Source organism: Marmota marmota, unplaced genomic scaffold, assembly GCF_001458135.2.
Source record: "Marmota marmota marmota unplaced genomic scaffold, marMar, whole genome shotgun sequence".
In the NCBI taxonomy this organism is placed as follows: Eukaryota; Metazoa; Chordata; class Mammalia; order Rodentia; family Sciuridae; genus Marmota; species Marmota marmota.
In genome coordinates, this window is record NW_026000082.1 from 31664758 (window position 1) to 31686416 (window position 21659).

At 41.5% G+C, this 21659-nt stretch overlaps 1 protein-coding gene across 1 annotated transcript in view; it reads left to right on the forward strand.

Annotated features, from left to right (window-relative positions):
- Positions 1-9567, forward strand: part of Snrnp40 (small nuclear ribonucleoprotein U5 subunit 40) — a 30556-nt gene extending 20989 nt beyond the window's left edge. The window contains exons 6-10 of the mRNA XM_015485360.2: positions 2781-2901; positions 5246-5328; positions 6180-6241; positions 8175-8278; positions 9052-9567. Of these exons, the coding sequence (XP_015340846.1) occupies positions 2781-2901; positions 5246-5328; positions 6180-6241; positions 8175-8278; positions 9052-9101 (420 nt within the window). The 3' untranslated portion in view covers positions 9102-9567. The remainder of the gene's footprint in view (positions 1-2780; positions 2902-5245; positions 5329-6179; positions 6242-8174; positions 8279-9051) is intronic.
- The last annotated feature ends 12092 nt before the right edge of the window (positions 9568-21659 follow it).

The window sequence follows — 21659 nt, forward strand, 5'->3', positions numbered from 1 at the left end:
CCTTTTGTGAGTAAATATGCTGTCTCTAGGGACTTTGATAGGATCTGGAAGTCAGAGGAAAAATGAAAAAAGAATAAAACATATCCCTGCTTGAGGGCTTGAGGGTCTGGCTGGAAGTTCTTTAGTGTTTCATGTAAACCTGAGCTCTGAGCCACATGGGAGTTTAGTTGGTAGTTTTGTTTGTTTAAAGGAATAAAATAAGTGTTTTTTGATTTCTTATCCTCTGGTCTCATCTCTTTGATTATCTAAGCCAGAAAGATCTTTTCAGAGTACAAATCTAACCAACTCATTGCCCTACTTTGAACCCTCTTCCAGCGAGGTACACGCCTATCATCCCAGCTACTCAGGAGGCAGAGACAGGACGATCCCAATTTTTTTTTTTTAATATATCTTTTTAGTTGTAGGTAGACACAATACCTTTATTTAGTTTGGGATGGGGGGGTTGTTTTTGTGAGGTACTGGGGATTGAAAACAGGGCCTTGTGCATGCAAGGCACACTCTACCAACTGAGCAATATCCCCAGCCCTATTTAGTATTTTTTATGTGGTGCTGCGGAACGAACCCAGTGCCTCATGTGTCCTAGGTAAGCGCTCTACCACTGAGCCAAAACCCCAGCCCAGATGATCCCAAATTTGAGGACAGCCTGGACAACTTAATGAGAGAGACTCTTGTCTCACAATTTAAAAGGGCTGGGGATGTAGCTCAGTGGTAGAGTGCCTGTCTAATATGTGTGAACCTGGGTTTAATCCCTAGTACCACCAAAAAAAGAAAGAAAGAAAAAATCTCTTCCTTCTTCTTTACCTTGCTCAAATACTTTATTCTCTGGGAAAGCTTCTCTCATCCCTGTTCTACAAGAGTTAAACCTTTTGCCCCCTCTGCTACTACACTGAAAAAATAGGCCTTTCAATATTTGTTTGCAAGACTGTTTTCATTGCTAAACTAAATGTTGCTTGAGAGCAGGAACTCTGTCCCTTTAAATCTCCAATAGTGGTTGCCACTGATCAGATACCCAGATGTTCATTGAATAGCTGATTAGGACATTTGCAAAATGTTTTGCTTAAATTAGTGCCCTATTCATTCTTTCTGTGGCAAATCCCAAATATTTTTTGTCCCTACACAAACAAGGTATAGGCCTCAAAGAAGAAAGTCTGGAAATAGCACATAAGTGCTGAGATTGGTGGCAAGTGCATTCTCTCCTACTTGTTACTAAGGTAAAGATTTCAGCAGTGCCTTCTCTGAAGAGAAAGGACAAAAACTTTAATAGAGTGTCAACCATTTCAAGCTCTCCTGATTACTGAGGCAGCAAACATCCTGACACAAAAAAATGATGGTATATGAAGTGTGTTAGGCTGTACACATGAATGAGTTATGGATGGAGAAAGTAGAGCTGTCTGCCTTATGTATTACTCCAGCATACAATACCTAACTCACGTCTGGATGAGAGAAAGCGCCTAGCTTTAGAAGACAGCAAAAATTTTATTCACTTAGAAAAATTACATGGCAGTGTTAAATAAAATTTGGGAAGAGTTTTGTATAATACCAATGACCTTCACAAAATTACTGTTTTGCCATGTGACATCCAGACTATTGCTGGCAGTGTTAATTATTTTACATAGTTGCAGTTTATGTAAATATAAATACTGTTTTGTATTTTCCCTTTTTTGCTTATTATGTAAATATTTTTGCATTTGGATTCCAGAGTTATTTTTAGGAACTGCTCAATAATAGCTGCCAAAATTATTGAGGGCCTGCCAAGTGCCAGGCATATGCTAAGCATTCTTATTTGTAATTCCTATAACAGCCATAAGAAGTAGATGTTTTCCCTGTCCTCAGAAAGGGTTAGTGGCCCAGTGACACATAACTACTGGTTATTCTTAATCCTAAATCGCCTCTCTTTCCGTTCTGCCATGCTAGCTCCTTTGTGAGAATTCATAATGTTCCAATGTGCTTATGAATCATAATTTAATGTCATATCTTTTACCTTATTGACATTTAGGTTTTATATATATATATATATAGTGTGTGTGTGTGTGTGTGTGTGTGAATATATATATATTTACATATACATGACATTAATTTAAGCATCAATATTCTTACATATTTTCTTATACACAATTTACATGTACTCATAATGTCTTTAAATTACATGTTTACTTATTTTTATGTAGTTCTAATAATTTCTCTTTTTTTAATATTTATTTTAGTTGTAGATGGGTACAATATCTTTATTTCGTTTTTATGTGGTTCTGAGGATTGAACCCAGTGCCTCATGCGTGCTAGGCAAGGACTCTACTACTGAGCCACAACCCCAGCCCCTAATAATTTCTTTTTAGTGACGAAGAATCAATATAATCATTTTAAATGCTATTTATTTTTTCTTTAATGTCTACTACATTTTGTTATGTTTTGAAAATGACTTCTATGCAAATTTTCTTACATTGAACTTTATCTTAATATTTGACATTAATTTATATCAAGTCAAATATAGTCACTTTGACTCTTTTTTTAAAAGACAAGGGTTTTGGGCTGGGATATAGCTCAGTTGGTAGAGTGCTTATCTCTCAGGAACAAGGCCCTGGTTCAATCCCCAACACCACCAAAAAAAAAAAAAAGACGAGGGTTTTTTTTTTCTCTTTGACAGAAATCCTGTATTTTGTAGTTAAAATAATATTTTGCCCTTTAAGAAAGGATACCAATTTCTCCGAGCAAGTGACTCTTGAATAATTCTTTCTCTGCTCTTTCTCAGTTTGATTTCTGGGAGCATTTTTTTGTTTTTGCAGGTCTGGGACCTACGCCAAAACAAGCTAACCTACACCATGAGAGGCCATGCAGATTCCGTGACTGGACTGAGTTTAAGTTCTGAAGGCTCTTACCTCTTGTCCAATGCAATGGACAATACAGGTAACTTTGAAGAGGAAAGCTGTCCCAGTGCCCAGTCTCTGTAGACCCTAAAGAAGTGGGCATTGGGTTTTAAATGTGTAGGGGTATGGGGGATGTAGCTTAGTGGTAGAATGTTAACCTGGTATGTCCGAGGTCCTAAGTTCAGTACCCAGCACTGCAAAAAGAGAAAAAATATGTATACTGGGATACATGAAAGTCAAGGAAAGAGTCAAGGATGGCTCAAAGAGTCTACCAGTCAATGAGAATATTGTAGTGGGAAAAGCTTTAGATGATCAAGAATCCAGGACGCTACTCCCAGATCTGCCATTATAGCTCCTAAACAACTTTGAACTATATTTATCCTTTCTGGACTTCAGTTTCTACATGGATAAAATTAGAGGAAATGGGCCTTTATCGTTAGGGCCAATTTCTGCTCTGGTATACTGTAAATCCAAGAAGAATATAAGAAAAATTTTAACTGATTAGTTCCATGAGAAAAAAAATCAGAGTCTTATAATCCAAATAGTCAGGACAATTCTCAGATGTTTGCAGATAGTACCAAGTTTGGGCAATCGTAGACCAGTATGCCATGTATCTTACCTCTCTACTCCAAGAGCCCTAGTGTGAGCAGGGAATAGTGGCACACAACTGTAATCCCAGATATTTTGGAGGCTCAGGAGTTTGGAAATGCTCCTGGTATCCATATCATGTTCTTGGGCTTGTCAAGAACTAAAATGCACTAACTGACATTTTTTAGCAAAAACAGTACCTGGCATTTAATGGGTACTCAAATATTTGTTGACTGAATGGAAGTCCTTACTTCCTGACTGCATTATCATCTCAATAGCAAACTTCCATGCATAGCTTTGCCTTTTTATGCCTGTCTGACTCCCAAGTGTTGGTATTACCTTTTCACACTCAAATAAAATGACATCATTCAGATTCCTCTATAAGATTAGCTTCTGTTAAAACAGCATTAGCTACTGCTTACATTGTATATTTATATGCATATCTCAAATTCAGTGGATTTACCCTTGACTAATTCTAGCATCCTTTATAGTGAGAAATGATGAAGTTCTGTGAGTGGTTATTAAAAGAATAGTAAGAAGAATTTCTGGTTTTGGCAACATAATAAAATTATAAATTCTCTATTTTTATCACCTCCAACTTTTTAGACTCTTTCCACATATATCATCTTGCTCAATTCTTAAAATGGATTTATTTATTTCAAAGAAAGAAGGAAACAAACAACAAGCATGGTAGCACACACCTGTAATCCTAATTATTCAGGAGGTTGAGTCAGGAGAATCAAAAACTTGAGGCCAGCCTGGCCAATGTAGTGAGACCCTCTCTCAAAATAAAGAGTTCTGGGGATACAGCTCAGTGGGAGAGTATCACTGGGTTCAATCCCTACTACCACTAAAAAGAAAAAAAGTGATTTTTTGTTTGTTTGGGTGCCAGGGATTGACCTCAGGGGCACTCAACCACTGAGCCACATCCCAGCCCTATTTTGTATTTTATTTAGAGACAGGGTCTCACTGAGATGCTTAGCACTTCACTGTTGCTAAAGCTGGGTTTGAACTTGTAATTCTCCTGTCTCAGCCTCCCAAGCTGCTGGGATTGCAGGCGTGTGCCACCACAGCCAGCTGTTTGTTTTTTAATAGAGCAGAAAATCAAGACACAAATAATTGACTATTTACCTAACATCCCCATATACAACAAAACTAAAATTAAATTCAGAGATCACATTTTCTAAGGCTGAGGATGTTACTCAATAGGAGAATGCTTGCCTAGCATGTATGAGATCCTAGAGTCGATCCTCAGCTTCTGGGGTACTGGGGAACAAAGTTCACTTTTTCTAATTTTTTAATACAGTTTTCTCTTGCTACATTTGACCTTGTTCAAGGTTAGACTCTCATGTGTCCAAATGAGAAAATTATAAAACATGAATATTAACTTTGGTTTTTATAGACTCATTTTTACAATAGTCATTGGTATTTTGATTGTTATATCAAAGTTTGAGTTTTGTGACTCAGAATTGACAGAGGAGTTATTTGAAATTATTATCACAAGCAGCTGCATTCTGTTGCAATTTCTCAACAATGTATTTGCCAATTCTCCTTCCTACCCCTTACTTTCCTCTGTGAGGAAAAGTGCCCTTAGCACCAGTTAATAGAACTTTGATGCATTATATTCCCATTAGAAAAATAAAAGAGCCTTTACAGGTAGCAGTGTGCCTGTTGGACCACCTATAGCCAGGAGGCAGTGTTTGTCATTAGCATGATACTAGTTTCATTTTCGTTCTCAGGAATTCTCTGGCTCATATTTGGTTTGGTTGGTTAATTGGATTAAATTTGTTTTGCAGTGCGGGTCTGGGATGTCCGACCATTTGCCCCCAAAGAGAGGTGTGTGAAGATATTTCAAGGAAATGTGCACAACTTTGAAAAGGTGAGTGCTACATAGCAAAGGGGTTTTATTGTCTATTTGATTCCAAAAACATTTAAGGTGATGCTAAGGCTAAAGAGAAGTAGTTTTGCTAAGAATGGGCTGCATTCTAGTGGCTGTTCTTTATCAAAGTTGTTCTTACCAAAATAAAACTAATACAAGAATATCACAGAAGACAGCCAGATAGCGATGAAGCCAGCTCTCAATCTGAGAGCTTCTAATATCAGTCCATCCTCAACAGGACACTCCTAGTTTTTTTTTTATTCCATAGGATCTTCAACCCTTTCAGATCAATGTTCTATAAGGGACCCAGGCTCCCATGGCTGTTATCCAAATTGTTTCATTTACCTTCCGAGTGACCATGTGTTAGAACCCTGGAAATATATCCCTCTTCTCAGTCAGCACCATGCCCCAATTTGTGAGAGACAGAAATTTTTCTTAAACCCTCAAATTCCCAGGTCAGCTCTGTTGGAAACAGCATTTCCCCTCAAACAGTTGGTTAATAAAGATTAAATTAAAAAAAAAAAATAAGAACAAGAGGGGGGAAATTTAATGAGGATCAAGATAAATCAAGCAAAGGAGGCCTCCATTTATTGGCAAAACAAATTTTGTTGCCAGGTCTAATCTAACATAACTTACTAAGCATTTTCTAGTTAGTGTTTATATGGTATAAAATAATGAAGTATTTTATTTTTGGTCCATAGAAAATAAGATAATTGCTGATCATCTTTCTGGGGAGAATAATTTTAAAAGTCCAGTTAGGATGCTTAAAATCTCCCAGTGATTCTTGGGTGTGGCAAAGAGAAATTTGATATGTTACCATTCAATAAATTCTTGCTTATTCATCATTATAGAATCTCCTGAGATGTTCTTGGTCACCTGATGGAAGCAAAATAGCAGCTGGCTCAGCCGACAGGTAAGGATTACTAGGTGTGAGGTAGAGGATGATGTAGCTCTGCAGGTCTTCTCATGTTTAATACATGACATGCAGTTATGGACTAGAGCAGCCAGAGTTATAGCTGTACTTGGCGATGAAGCCATTTGCAGTATGAAAGATTTAAAAAGCATGTTGGACAAACACGTTATTTCTCTCTTCCTTGGATATTTTAGACCTAGAAGGTCAACCATTTCTTTATCCTGTTGGATTCACATTGCCATCAAAATAAAATTCAGTCTCATAATTTTCCCAGTCTCTCATGAGATTCTTCTGCTGCTTCACTTTGTTTCAACACATTAAGTACTCATCTCTCTGACCATCACCACAATGCTGCACTCTGTATTCTAACCCTTCTGCATTCTCAACTCGGGTTCTGTCTCATACCCCCTCTTCCATTATCCAAGCTCCCTTACCTTTCTAGTAACCACCCTTGTGTTGTATCAAATTTTAGTATTTATTTTTTTAGTTATCGGCGGACACAACATCTTTGTTTGTATGTGGTGCTGAGGATCGAACCCGGGCCGCACGCATGCCAGGCAAGCGCGCTACTGCTTGAGCCACATCCCCAGCCCCAAGAGAGAGAATTTTTTAATATTTATTTTTCAGTTCTCGGTGGACACAACATCTTTGTTTGTATGTGGTGCTGAGGATCGAACCCGGGCCGCATGCATGCCAGGCGAGCGCACTACCGCTTGAGCCACATCCCCAGCCCCAACTAAAAATATTTTTAAAAAACAAAAAACAGCTCTTATTTATGTGCTTTTTTGTTTTTTGTGTTTTGTATGGGGAAGTCAACTCAAGAGTATTTTACCACTGAGCTACATCCTTAGCCCTTTTTATTTTGAGACAGGGTCTCAGTAAGTCACTGAGGCTGGCCTTGAACTTGGAATCCTCCTGCCTTGGCCACCTGAGTTGCTGGTATTATAGGCTTGTGCCATCAAGCCTAGCATTTACTTGTATTTATACCCAAAGTTGTTGTATCAGAACTAGGCCTGCTTTTTTTGTTTTTGTGATGTAGGAGATGAAACCTATGATTTCACACATGCTAATAAACATATGCTTTACCACTGAGCTGCATCCTCAGGCCCAAGAGCTAGGAATTTTATATTCAAGTACTGGTATATTTTTTATTGAAACAAATATATGAATAAATGTTTCTAATAACTGCTTCAAACCACCAACCATATGAAGATGGTAACTATTTTGCCCTTTACCTAAAATGACTCAGGCAGGGTTGAGGGTCAAAGAAAATTTGTTGTTGGTGGTGGTGTTTTAACCGGGATGTTTGAAGGTGTTAAGGGAGGTGAATCCTGGAACATATATTAAGACTTCTGATTATGTTTATATAGTTGAAATTTCCCATTTCTCTTCTGGGCTCAGCTTTGAGTACAATACTAAAAGTTAAATACAATAAATACTAAAGTACAGTGGTTTATACAGTAGTAAGAAGTTATACTTCATCTCCCAACCTGCAATAAATCAGTTTCCTTTTAAGACATTCCTGAATGATTTTAAAGTTAACTGTAGCCTAATTATATTTGATGCTCTTTGAGGAAGGTTTTTATGTGGGGTTCATAGGGAAAATTGTTTCTTTTCTTCTCCAAGACCTCTCCCATTCTAGAGGCTATGTTTGAAAATACTAATAAAGCTTATATTTTTAAGCTATTCCCATTTACTGAGTTCCTCAAGATCAGGGTCCATGTCTTCACTCAAACCTTGTTCCTAGTTTCTAGGCAAGTGCTCTACCACTGAGCTACACCTTCAGCCTCTGTCTTAGCTTCTAAAAGCCAGAATGCAACTCAGTAAATTTGGAGTAATAAAATAGCATGGTTTCCTTTTCCATTAAAGAGTCATGCCTCTGTCCTAGCCCACCTCTAGAAGGCCTGATCTTTGCTATTCCTGATACTTGCAGGTTTGTGTATGTGTGGGATACCACAAGCAGAAGAATTCTGTATAAGCTGCCTGGCCACGCTGGCTCCATCAATGAAGTGGCTTTCCATCCTGATGAGCCCATCAGTAAGTCTGTCCTCACTATTGGGGAAGGGGACCTGTGGTAATCTCCCCAGGGCGGGGCTGGGAATACAGAGACAGAAATGTGAATTTCCATAAAAACGGCCCTTCTAAGTATCAGTGACTATCTCACAGTTGCTGTCCTAAGTGACAAGGGTAGGAATAATGTTCCTTTTTTCTTCTCTATCTCAAGGGAAGGTAGGTTAGCCTTTTATTTGCTTCAGATCTGTGCTTCTGTGGTATATTGGGATAAGAGAATCATGGGGGTTTTATTGTTATTGGTTTTTTGAGGCAGGGTCTTGCAGCGTTGCCCAGGCTGGCCCCATACTTGAGCCTCAACCTCCCTTTGCTGGGATCACAGGCAAAATGATATTTCTGCATATTTAGATATAAATTGCAACTTAACTTTAAGGATAAAATGTAACTTTCTCCGGGACTTAACAAACAGAAGCACATTTACAAAACTATGGTTATAGATCACTTCCTGTCTCCTAAAGTAACTAGGAAGATCTTTTCCTTGGGGTTTGACTGACAAGGGACATCAGAATTTTGAGCCTGATAATGTATTTCTCACGGTACAGTCAAACTCATGGTTTTGAGAGGACTTGGATTGAAAAGCCAGACTACAATTTCCTGTAGATGCTGTTTAGAAGGGGAATTCAAGTTACATCCAATTGCTCTTATATACCAAAATTGGCTCTTAACACAAGAGCCCTTGAACACCCAGTCTCCTTGAGCCTTCATTATTTCCAGTTGTCTTCTCTGTTCTTTTACCTCAGTTCTTTCAGCATCCAGTGACAAGAGACTGTACATGGGAGAGATTCAGTGAAGCTATGGAATGGAAGACTCCAGGACTGCTTGACCTTGAGACCTCAGACTGCATAATTGGCGTCAAATGGTGCCCAGGCTGATCTCCTCCCTTCAGATGACCATTACTAGCAAGACAGAGAGGAGGTGGTGTCCATATTCCAACCACCACTTGTACTCCATGTGCCAGGATGATTGAGGCAAGCTCCCAGTAGCCTCTAACACCACCTGCCAGATTTCAGGGACTGGTTTCTCCTTTCCTGCCTTTTTTTTTTTTTTTTTTTTTTTAAATAAGATTTCTTCAAAGGGACAGACATTTGGTGTGCGGTTACCTGTTTTCTAATCTGGGCAGAAGGCAGGGAATATCAACTGAAATTTGTTGGATGGGCTTGGTTGTTTTGTTTTTAATTCAGTAACTGGCTTGTATGATATTTTCTTTCTATGTTTCTGAGTCATTTTGTATTAAAAGCCAAATAGATGCCTTTTTACAAGAGCCATGGGATTGAATTTATTGCTCTCTTTTCTTTGAGGCTTGATTGCTACAAATCAGAGCAGAGCGTGTTGTGGCCAGGGGATACGATCCATTTAAACTTCAAAGAAAAGCCAGGCGTGGTGGCGCATACCTGTCATCCCAGCAACTCAGAGGGATGAGGCAGGAGGATCGCAAGTTCAAGACCAGCCTCAGCACTTAGTGAGACCCCTGAGTAACTTGACAAGACCCTGTCTCAAAAATAAAAGGGATAGGAATGTAACTCAGTGGTAGAGTATCCTGTGTTCAATTCCCAGTACTTTGGATAAGGGGTGGAGACTTCAGAGAAGATGTTTACTTGGGACTTTTTCCCCCTTTTCTATGTTTTCAGGTTTCCTTATTCCCTTGAAAATGACAAACAGAATAATAATTTATCAGGAACAAATGCCTTCCTCCTACTAGAAGTGATAAGATCTAAAAGAACCTGGCTCCTGTGCACTTGTACACAAATGTCTTCTCTTCCTCCTACCCAAAGCACTTTTCTGAGCAGCAGTCTCTGTACTCTGGGCTCCTGAAGTGAACAGACTTGCAGTGATCTTTTCTGGTAGAAATGACATTGGCTGGAATGCTGCTTCGTAACTCAGATGGAATATGCAAATGTTCTGATGGAACTTGGTCATGACTGTGTCTGAGACTTTATGATTCTGTTTACTTGTCTGCTTTTTCCTACACTGACAGGGACATTAAGAGATGTTATTGCCGGGTATGGTGGCACATGCCTATAATCCCAGTAGTTTGGGAGGCTGAGACAGGATGATTACAAGTTCAAAGTCAGCCTCAGCAACTTATTGAGGCACTTAGCAACTCAGCCAGACCCTGTCTCTAAATAAAATATTTAAAAAGTGACTGGGCAGGGCTGGGTCTGTAACTCATTGGCAGAGTGCTTGCCTGGCATGTGTGAGGCACTGGGTTCAGTCCTCAGCACCACATAAAAATAAACAAAGACATTCTGTCCATCTACAACTACAAAAAAAATTTTTTAAAAAATGGTAGGGGGTACTGAGGATGTAGTTAAGCATCTCTGGGTTTAATCCCTGGTAAAAAAAAAAAAAAAGAAATGTTAATATCTGTCTTCTACAACTAAGGCAGGTTACTATATCCCAGGGTCTCCAAGTGACTGTGCCCACATTCAAACAGGCTCTGACGAATCCCATCTGGATCTGAGTAGTGAATGTTTTTTCTCAATCTCCTAATGTCAAAAAAAGGTCTTCACATCTCCAACATATTCTGAGCATGTTTAATTTTATACTTTTCTCACAAACTTGAATTTATATTACCCTGGATTTGTGGCATAATCATCCAACAAACACCAATCCCTGTTTTGTGACAGGTGAGGTAGTTGTTGCTGAGGAAAGAGATAAATGAGGGGGTGGGGCTGTGGCTCAAGTGGTAGTGCACTCACCTAGCATGCGTGAGGCACTGGGTTCAATTCTCGGCACCACATAAAAATAAAGATATTGTGTCCACCTAAAACTAAAAAATATTTTTAAAAAAGAGATAAATGAGATATTGTCCTTTTTTTTTTTTTTTTTTTTTTTTTTTTTTTGGTACTAGGAATTGAACCTGGGGGCACTGAGTTCAAACCCTATTTTTTATTTTATTTAGAGACAGGGTCTCACTGAGTTGCTTAGTGCTTCACTTTTCCTGAGGCTGGCTTTGAACTCACAATCCTTCCGCCTCAGCCTCCCAAGCTGCTGGGATTACAGGCGTGTGCCACCGTGCCCTGCTGTCCTTGCCATCTTGAGAAATGTACAAACTAGTAGAAAAGACTATCTCACATCAACTACTTTTTTTTTTTTAAGTGAGCACATGCCAGAGATTTATTTAACTCATTAATGAAGGAAGCAGCAGGATGGTAAAGCTCTCAAACCAATTACTTTTAATACAGTGAATGAAGTTTGAATAAAGTGCACTGGAAACACAGGAGGAAGCAATTTATTGTGCCTAGGAGAGATGAGGAAATTTCACAGATTATGTGATTATGCTTGAATTGGGATGTAGAAAATGAGCCGGGCTTGCCAGGTGGACAGAAACCTTGCACATTCCAAGAAACAGCAGGCAGGAGCTTGAATGCATGGTACGTTTCAGGAACCAAAGGACTTGAGTGTGATTAGAGATGGGGAACAGCAAACAGTTGAAGAATTGAGTTGGAGCCAAATCCCGGAGAGCTTGAGCAGGTACTGGATCCTGCATTTCCTAGAGTGTATGTACTCCACACAACACCAAGCCCCACGTAGGTTGTTACGTACGTTGAGGCATAAAGATGTCATGCTCTGGTAAATTTGAGAAAAACTGGGTTAAACAAAATGAAATTGGCTTCTTCACTTGGAACCTGTAATATACAAAGTACTGTGAGATCTCCAAAGGGAATGGTGACTCTCAGACTTCTGGCCTGAGAAAGTTATTCAGAAGAGATGTGGCCAAACATGGCATAGGAGCTGCCCTTCGTGCCCCCAGATGCTCTCACAGGTGACTCCCTAATCCTTTGTTAAAGCACCAGGTTCACATGTCTCAATTTATTTTTTCATTTTTTGTGATACTGAGGATTGAACTTAGAGGTGCTCTACCTCTGAAATACACTGCCATCCCTTTGCATATTTTTTGTTTTGAGACAGGATCTCATCAAGTTGCCAGAACTGGCTGCGGAACTTGCAAACCTCCTGAGTCACTGGGGTTTCAGGGGGCCCATCCCACATTCCTCAGGCCAGTCCCTTCCACCCCTCTCACCTTTCTTGGCTTGGGATAAAACCAAGCTTGAACCTTGACACTGCACTTTGGAAACCCACCAATTCATGAGATGTTACAGCCTGCCAGGGCTCTCCTCTGACCTCAGCCTCTGCAGTCCTCCAAGGGTTCAAGGGTTCAAGTGGCTGGGTGGAGCTATTAGCAGGAAATAGCAGTGCCACTTAGGATTTGAAGAGAAGTCCCAGCCCAGCCTGGGGAAAAAAGATTTGAGTATAAAACATCCCCAGAGGGTGCAAATTGTGTTCTCACTTTGGGAGAGATAGATTGCTCCCGAATGAGTAATGGCATCTCTGGTTTTCAGTTAATTTCCCTTTATGACTTCTACAGTCTCTAGCGCTTAATACTGTTGGCACTTAAAGAGCAAAAAAAAAAAAAATTTGTTGTTTTTTTATTTTTTTTCCTCCTTTGCTGGGTGGCTTCTGGTGGGCTGAATTGTTAGGGAGGTATATTTTCGTGTTATTTTTTCCTTTGTTTGACTTCTCCAGTGTAATTATTTTTTTCCCCTAGCCTATAACCCCCACCCCATCTGGTCCTAACCCCCTAAGCAATTTATTTACAGACTAACCAATCAGAACACAGGTGGATGCTATTATTTTCCCTCACCTGCTTCCCTTGGTCGTGTAGGGATGGGTGACCCCTTTTTAAGTGGGAGATGTGAATCCCTGGAGACCTGCATGGTAGAGGTGCACAAGGATGAGTCCGGTAGGGAGACAGGACCAGGTGGCTGCGATTCCCAGTAAGCAGAGCACAGGCAGGACTGCTGGCTTCAAAGACAAGCATCACCTGGTTATAGTTCTGGTTAGTAGCTAAAGTATTTGCTTCTTTCTCACTGATAGACCTAGAGTCTGCTGCTTATTAATAATATCTCAACGTGGGGGATGGGAAGCTGGTGAAAGAGCTCTCAGCGATTTGGGGTTGCAGGCAGTTGAGCCTTTGAGAAAGAAGGATGTTATATTATTTGGGTTATGACAGGATTGCTACTTTCAGGAGATTTGGGCTGTGGTTAGGGGTAGAGCATGTGCTTAGTATGCACGAGGCCCTGGGTTCAATCCCTAGTACCAAAGAAACAAAAACGAATCAAGAGACTTTGGAGCTTAACAGCTAGTGTCCCAGGACAAGGGAGAAAACCAGACTTAACTTCAACAGCCCCTGTTCCTAGGGGACCAAGCGAAGCCCAGTCTGAGTTCCAGGTCTACCCACTGGCCAGTTAGTTGTCTTTACCCCTCAGCCATAGTGATCTTCTCTGGAAAAGTCCAAGGTTGATACCCACCCACTGCATCAAAATATGACCTCTACTAATTTTTCCTAGATTTCAAGTTCTTTTCCTCACTCGACTCTGCAACCCATCTAGACTCTTGCATTCTTTAACTTATCCCTAAAGAACATTTGACAATGTTTGGGTATACGCTGTGTGGTGCTACAGGTGTCTTAATGGGTAGAGACTAGAGAGCGGGGATGCACAAGGAATTAGCTGCTCCAAAATGTCATTGTGGGCTGTGGAGATGCCTGTATTACATCAGTGACTCTGGAACAGCGAGAGCAGCAGCACCTGAGAACTTGCTAAAAGTACAAATTCTAGAGCCCCACTGAGACCTACTGAATCAGAAAGTGGGACTGGGGGTGTAGCTCAGTGGCAGAGGTCTTACCTAGCATGCCCAAGGCCCTGGATTTGATCCCTAGCACCATGCCAAAAAAAAAGGAAAGGAAAAAAAAACTTTGTGGGAGATTGTGGGAGAGAGGTGTTTGGTAATCTGTTTTAAAAGACCTCCAGGTAATTCTGTTGTGTGTTTGAGATCGGTTCTACAAACCCAGAATGTTTCAATCTTTCCTAGGGGAACTTCAGAGGCTTCTTCTTTTTGGTCAATAGTTGTCCTTAACTGTTAGCCATTCTCTTTGGCTCAGTGTCAGATATGTGCCATATCTGACTTGATACTCACACAAGGGGCAATAGTAACTTGCCCAAGATCATCCAGCTGGTAATTGGCAAAGTCAGGTTGTTAGCCTAGCTGGATCTAAACTCATCACCACAGCATGGGCCTTACTGACCCCTAACCTTGAATGCACGTTAGAATCACCTTTAAAATCCAGATGCTTAGGGCTGGGGATGTGGCTCAAGCGGTAGCGTGCTCACCTGGCATGCATGCGGCCCGGGTTCAATCCTCAGCACCACATACAAAGATGTTGTGTCTGCCGAAAACTGAAAAATAAATATTAAAAAAAAATCTCTCTCTCTCTCTCTCTCTCTCAAAAAAAAAAAAAAAAATCAAGATGCTNCTAGCTATAAATGTGACTTTTTCTTGGTTCTTTTTTTTTGTTTCCTCATTGTTATATGAATTGTTTGGTTAAAATATTAAATATTTGGATATTTTTATAATATTACAAAGTCAGTGAAATTTTATAGTTCTTAGAACTTGTATAGTCATGATTTTGCTTCCATCCTCAGGTTTATAAGAATTAAACTTGAAGTGGACCAAAATGCAAATAACCTTTCAATTTAGTATGACAAAACACATATACACACATGTAATTTCTTGAGAGTGGTTTTACATCAGATTTCTCATAGCAGTATATGAGGAAATCATTAACTTTAGTAAAATGGGTCAATATTTCTCTTAGATGTACCCCACTTTAAAAAAAAATCACAACTAAAATATGGGACATCATTTCATTCTGTGCTAAATTTTCTTAAAATATATCTCTGTGAGAATTTTGTTAAAAAGAAGACAGTATTTTCATGGTTCACATGCTTGAACTGACTTTCAGAGGTCCTCCTTCTTTTCTGTTTTAAGACAAATGTCCCAGTGACAAATATCTTTATTTTTCTGAAGCTGGAATTGTGACAGATACCTCACAAGCTGTGATTGTACAGGATTTGTAATTTAAAGTAGTAACCTCTAATTTTGTTAAAATCAAGATGTCAAATTTTCTGTAAGTTTTTAAAGATTTATTCATTTGACTAATTTTTCTTCATAACATAGACTGCCTCAGGCCCCAAAATTTTGCTTATGTACTTAGAGAGCTTATTAGGAAATAAACTATATGTAGAAAGCAATCAAATATGTCTTATCTTTTGTGCAACAAAAAGAACAATGAATGCCCTTTGTTGTAGGTTGACCACATGCTTCTATATCACATTTCACTAGTATGTATAGTTCATTGGCTTAATGAGCTAGCCAAAGAAACAAATAGAAGTCTTACATTTTTCTTTTTCTTTCCTATCTGGTGTGTTTGTTTTATTTTTGGTCTTTTGGGTATCAAGTGTCTCAAGCTTTTCTGTTAAGACTACATAAAGTGCAGACTTACTAGAATGAATAATACTTGTCATTTTTTACTGTTTGATAGCTAAAGACTTACTTTCACAGATTATCTAGTCCAACTTCTTTATTTGATATGCAATATAATTTATAGATAAACTAGGACTGTCAGAAATTAAATTCTTCTGATTCCAAATTTAGTAATTGTTAGTCCTTCACTTCTCTCCAATTCTCTCTCTCTGTGTCCCACATTTTATACTTCCCTAATTGATTGAATCCCCCTTCACAGTCTGTTCATGACATCAAGATCCAAGGGGAACTTCTGCCTTTTACTCCCCATACAACATTTTTTTAATTGAGTCCCTTTTATAAGGCTAGTGCCTTTAATAATTCTAGTCAGGTTGTGGATAATAAATAGTAATTTTCAGTCCTATGCAGCTCACTACAAGGGGTGATTTCCTTATTTGGTCACAGATTCCTTCAGATTAGCATCATATTGTTACCCCATCCTTATGGTAGTTATTCTCTTCCTCCTCGTCCTCCCCATTCTTTTCTCTTTCTTTTCTCCCTCCCTCCCTTCCTTCATTCCTTCCTTCCTTTCTTCCTTCCTTCCTTCCTTCCTTTCTTTTCCTTTCTTTCTCTGCTGGTAACTAAGCGCAGAGCCTTACTTATGTTAAGCATGTGCACTACCACTGAGCCATACCCCCAGCCCTCTTCCTCTTTTTTATTTTGAAATTTTAAGATCGAAAGATTAGTATATTGAACATCTATAGACAGAATATACATCTATTCCACCTGATTTCAATAATTCTAGCTGGGCACAGTGGTGCATGCCTGTGATCTCAGCAACTCAGGAGGCTGAAGCGGGAGGATTGCAAGTTCAAAGCCAGCCTCAGCAACTTAGTGAGACTCTGTCTCAAAATAAAAATCATAAAAAGGGCCAAGGATGTGGCTCAGTGGTTAAGCACCCCTGAGTTCAATCCTTGGTACCAAAAAAAGAAAACTAAACAGCAATTTCTCAATGCCATTCAATGATCATATCAAATTTTCCCCAGCATTGAAAACTTTTGTAGCTGTTTTTCACTCTGGAATCAATTAAGTTGTATGCATTTGGCTATTATGACTCTTTTTTCTCTTCACTTAGTACAGTCCCTCCCCCGCCCCGCCCTTTTTCCCCCGTGAAGTTGACTGTACATGTATGTGTACATGTATGTCATAGTATAACTGTGCTTGTTTTATATTAATAAATGCTTTAAATGACTGAGCATCAAGTAAAATTGACTCTCCAGGAAGATATACCACATTTATCCCCTGCTTTCTGTCTTCTCATGTACTTGTTTTAGAACAAGATATAAACAAGCAGTTTTAGTACAACCTAGAAAAAGGTGTCAAAGGCCTACCTATAAACTAGGATGCAGTACCCAGGGAGGAGTTAGGGAAAGCTTTATTGAGGAGATGACACCTGAGGTGAGCCTTACAGGAGGACTGGAAACTGTAGAGAAGAGAGGGAGCTCAGGGTGAGAGCAAAGACCATCTAGGTAGTGGGAATAATGTGGACAACAGCACAGATCACCAGATCACTTGGTTCATCCAAAAATGTCACCCGGAGCCTGGTGGTAATATCATGCGAGGCAGTATAGATGAGCAGGCTCCTTGAAATTGTTGGAGATAAAATACAAAGAGTCTTGAAAGCCAGATGGGCAGCTTTGGCTTCACCCTATGGAAACAGAGCCACCAAAATTTCTTGGTACTCTGTGCTGTAGTTCCATCACACCTGAAGATGATTTTGGTCCTGGGTGTCCTCTCAGGAAGTCATTGTGGGGAACACATGTGGGAACCAGAGACGACAGATAGGATTGTGTCTCTAAACATCAAAATCCTCCTTAGGCTAGGTGTGGTGGTGTAGTCCTGTAATCCCAGCTACATGGGAGGCTGAGGCAGGAGGATCACAAGTGTGAGGCCAGCCTGGGTAACTACAAAATCTTGTCTCGAAATAAAAAAAGACTGGGGATGTAGCTCAGTGGTAGAATACCCTGGGTTAAATCCCCAGTTCCAAAATAATTTAAAATAATTTTTAAAGCCACCTTGGAAAAGAATGCTTTTATTGATGCCTCAAAGTGCAGAACCAAGACAAATGAATTATAAGAGGGCAGATTCATATTCAACAAAGAAAGCGACTGAATCAGAGCTGTCCACAGGTCGAATGGGAGGGAGTCCCTCATCTCTGGAGTTGTGCAAGCAGAAACCAGGGGACCATTTGATAGGAATTCCTGAGGTATGCTGATTCAGAGGATTAGAACTGCTCATCAGAATCCCTGGGGAGTGTATTAAAAATACCCATAATGAGGTCCCACCCCAGAGACTGCTCTGCGGAGCTGGTGTGGGGCTGATGCAGATGCAGGTGTTCGGTGCCCTGACATTTGGGAACTGCTCACACAGGAGAGGTCCTCCAGGGTCCTTTCAGCTCTACTGTTTTATGTGCCTTAAGATGGCGTTTTTCTTCAGACTCTAACATGGTAATCTCAGGACTCTCTGGCCTGTTTGCGAGAAGGGACATCTGGGAAAGGGCTTATGGAAAATGACAAGAGAGCCAGCCATAGGAATTGAGAATATTGTTGGGGCACTTGGAACCTGCTGAGGGGCCGGGCCTGAGCGGACTCCATCTGTCTTCCTATCTCCTGTTGGCCCCTGGACAAACCCAGTGCAGCATAATGAAGGCCCAATGGCAGTATGAGGCCGATTGGAGAGGGCCTTTTCTCATCTCTCAATGTCCCCAGCTCAGCTGGCCTCAGGGCAGACTTGAACTGAAAACCCATGTGGCCTCCAAGGCCTGGTGGAAAGAAGATTTGTCTTGGCTGTCAGCACAGAGGCTGGAGACTCTGCATCCCACAGCCCTGGACGAAAAGAGCAAGTTTCCACAAACTTTGCTGCCATCAGAGCTATTTAAGATGCCTTGACCTTGACTCAGCTAGTCCATATACAGTCCATCTTATGCTCTTCCTGTTCTCAACCATTCCCTCCCCACCCCTACTCCCCCAGTGCTGGGGATGAAGCCCAGAGGTGCCTTACCACTGAGCTACACCCCAGTTTTTTGAGAAAGGGTTTCACTAAGTTTCAGAGGCTGACCTCCAACTTGCGATCCTCCTGCCTCAGCCTCAGTAGCTGGATTACAGGCACCCAGCCTTTTCCCCCAACCCTTCTTTCCTCTCTTGAGCCTTTTTCCCCCCTTTTCAGATTTGCTCCAGGATTGGGACTTTGCAGGAAGCTGTTTGGAGAGGGGTGGGTACTAAGGAAGCAATAGGAAGTGCAAGTATGGGCTGGGCAGAAGTTAAAAAAGGGCCACAGCTCCGGAAGTGCACCTTGCAGTACACACCGCACATCTCCTGTCTCGCAACCTGTATTTCTTTTTTTTTTTTGGTGGTGGTGGTGATTGAACTCAGGGCCTTGTGCATGCGAGGCAAGCACTCTACCAACTGAACTACATCCCCAGCCCCTCGCAACCTGTATTTCAACCACCGTCTTTCCTCTGGAATTTTCCATCGCTACCTGTACCCAGGCAAAGTGCAAAGTTAATCCTTCTTCCCAGCATCCTGTTTCTGTTACTCACAGACACATTGCCATTCAGTATGTGGCTCGTGACTACCAGTTTGTGAGTTCTGCTTCTCCAATGGACCTGAGGGCCACAAACTCAGATGCCATCCAGGAAAGGGCAATAGGGGAAGCTGAAGCATTTAAGAAAATAAGCAGCTGGGTGCAGGACACTCACCTGCACTTCCCGGGGCTCAGCAGGCTGAGATGGGTGGATGACTTGAGCCCAGGAGTTGAGGCTGGCCTGGGCAGCATAGCAAGACCCCATTTCAAAAAAAGAAACAGAAATAAGCAATGTTGGCAGTGTGCTGACCCTGCTTTCATCCCAAGCTCCCTCAGAGCACTTGTCCTAGTCATGCTTGGTTCCAAAGGCTCTAGCTCAATGCCTGGCACAGTCATGAATTGAAGGAACCCAGAGTCAGCTCTACCTCTGAGGTGCTGTGTGACCTTAGAGGATTCACTCACCTTCTCTGTCCTTCAGGTTCTCTCTCTCTTTATCTCTCTCCCTCTTCGATAAGTAAATAGGTGGCGTCTGGAAGACCATTGAAGCCAGTGTTTTTTCTACTTTATTTCTTAGAGACCTTGGATTGACCTTAGATCTTCAGGGGAGATAAGGACCAGTTGAGAACAGGTCCAGTTGTATTTTCATCTGTTTAGAAATGTATGGTTTCTTGAAGCTGGGGACATAGCTCAGTTGGTAGCGTGCTTGCCTTGCAAGCACAAGGCCCTGGGTTCAATCCCCAGCACCACCAAAAAAAAAAAAAAGAAAGAAAGAAATGTATAGTTTCTCCTGAAGGAAGGATCTACTGCTTAAAAAGAGAAGGAACAGTAGAGGTGAATATCTCTGCCTGGAGTCAAAACCCAATTCAGCCCTTTCTGGTACATCCCTGGGCCAATGTAACTTCCTCTGGCTTCAGATTCCTCATCTATAAAATGGAGATGGCAGTGGGGACATCTGTCTCATAAGGCTGCTGCGAGGTCAGATGAGTGAATGCGCAGAAATTGCTCAAACAGTGCCTGGGTACGGTGCGTGGTAAATGGCGGCACATATTTGGTCTTTGTTCCTGGTTCCTGGCACAGAAATCCTAAAACCCTTGGAGTCTCCTGCGAGACAGAAGTGTCTTTTTGTCTTGGGGTGCTGGGGTGGAGCCCAAGGCCTGGTGCCTGCTAAGCACCCACTCTACCACTGAGCCTTCTCCACTCCAGTCCGGCGGTGTCTTGATATTTATTAGTCTGTCACTATCACACCTGGGTTTACACTAATGAGGTGACTTAAGGCAGCCCCTAGATAGCTTCGAAACAGGACTGGTCACCAGAAAGACCACATGCCAACAGGTGGGAACTCTGAGCTCCACCCACGGTCCTGCGGGGAGGCCTGGGGTTGTTGGGAAGCTGGATAGAGAGCTCAGCGAACACCCTTGAGCAATGAGGTTCAAGAGCTTCCAGGTTGGTGAGTGCATCCACCAGGGGGGTGGGACACCTCATCTCTACAGGGACAGAAACTCCTGCATGTGCGACTCTTCCAGACCTTTCCAAATGTAGCTCTTCACCTGGCTGTTTATATCCTTTATAATAAACCAGTAGGTCAACCTCTCAGGGTCCTGTGAGCCACTCTAACAAATCATGGATCATTTTGGGGGGCAGGTACCAGGGATTGAACTTGACCACTGAGTCACATCCTCAGCCCTATTTTGTGTTTTATTTAGAGACAGGATCTCACTGAGTTGCTTAGCACCTTGCCATTACTGAAGCTGGCTTTGAACCCACCATCCTCCTGTCTCAGCCTCCCGAGCCACTGGGATTACAAGCATGTGCCACCACGCCCAGCCAAATCATGGATCTTGAGGTGGGTTGTGGGATGGACAGCCCATGGGCCAGTGTTATGGGTGGGTGGCCCCAGACTTGTAACCGATATCTGAAGTGGAGACAGTCTCAACCTGTGGGGTCTATGCTAACTCCTAGTAGTTAGTGTCAGAACTGAATTGAATTGTCAAGACACCCAGCTGGTGTGCAGAATTGGTGACAGAAAATGTCCCAGAAGCTATAATTAGCGAGCCCGTTCACTCCTCCAACTTGAAAGAAGGGGAAATTATTAGTTTTAGCATTCAGCTATCTTATGAGTGAACTTTCTCAGAAGCCCGCAGTGTTTCACCCACAGAGTGAGGTACTGCAGACTCTGCCTAGCCTAGGGGACTTCTTCAGAAGGGACTCTTCCCCTTGTCACACCTACTGGGCCTCCCTCCAGGGCTGACCATGATTCCAGGAAGCGTAGGCATGTTCTGAATCATCTCTGTCCTTTATGTCCAAATCCTGTTCCACCTTCCCCACAGCCCCCTCGCCATCCCTGGGTTAGTCATCCTTCTTGGTGATGACACAAGTCCCCTAACGTCATCTCCAGTACCTGATCCCCCAACCTCTTGCCAAAGATGGTCCCATCCATTCCTACAGAGGATTCCTCCCCCTA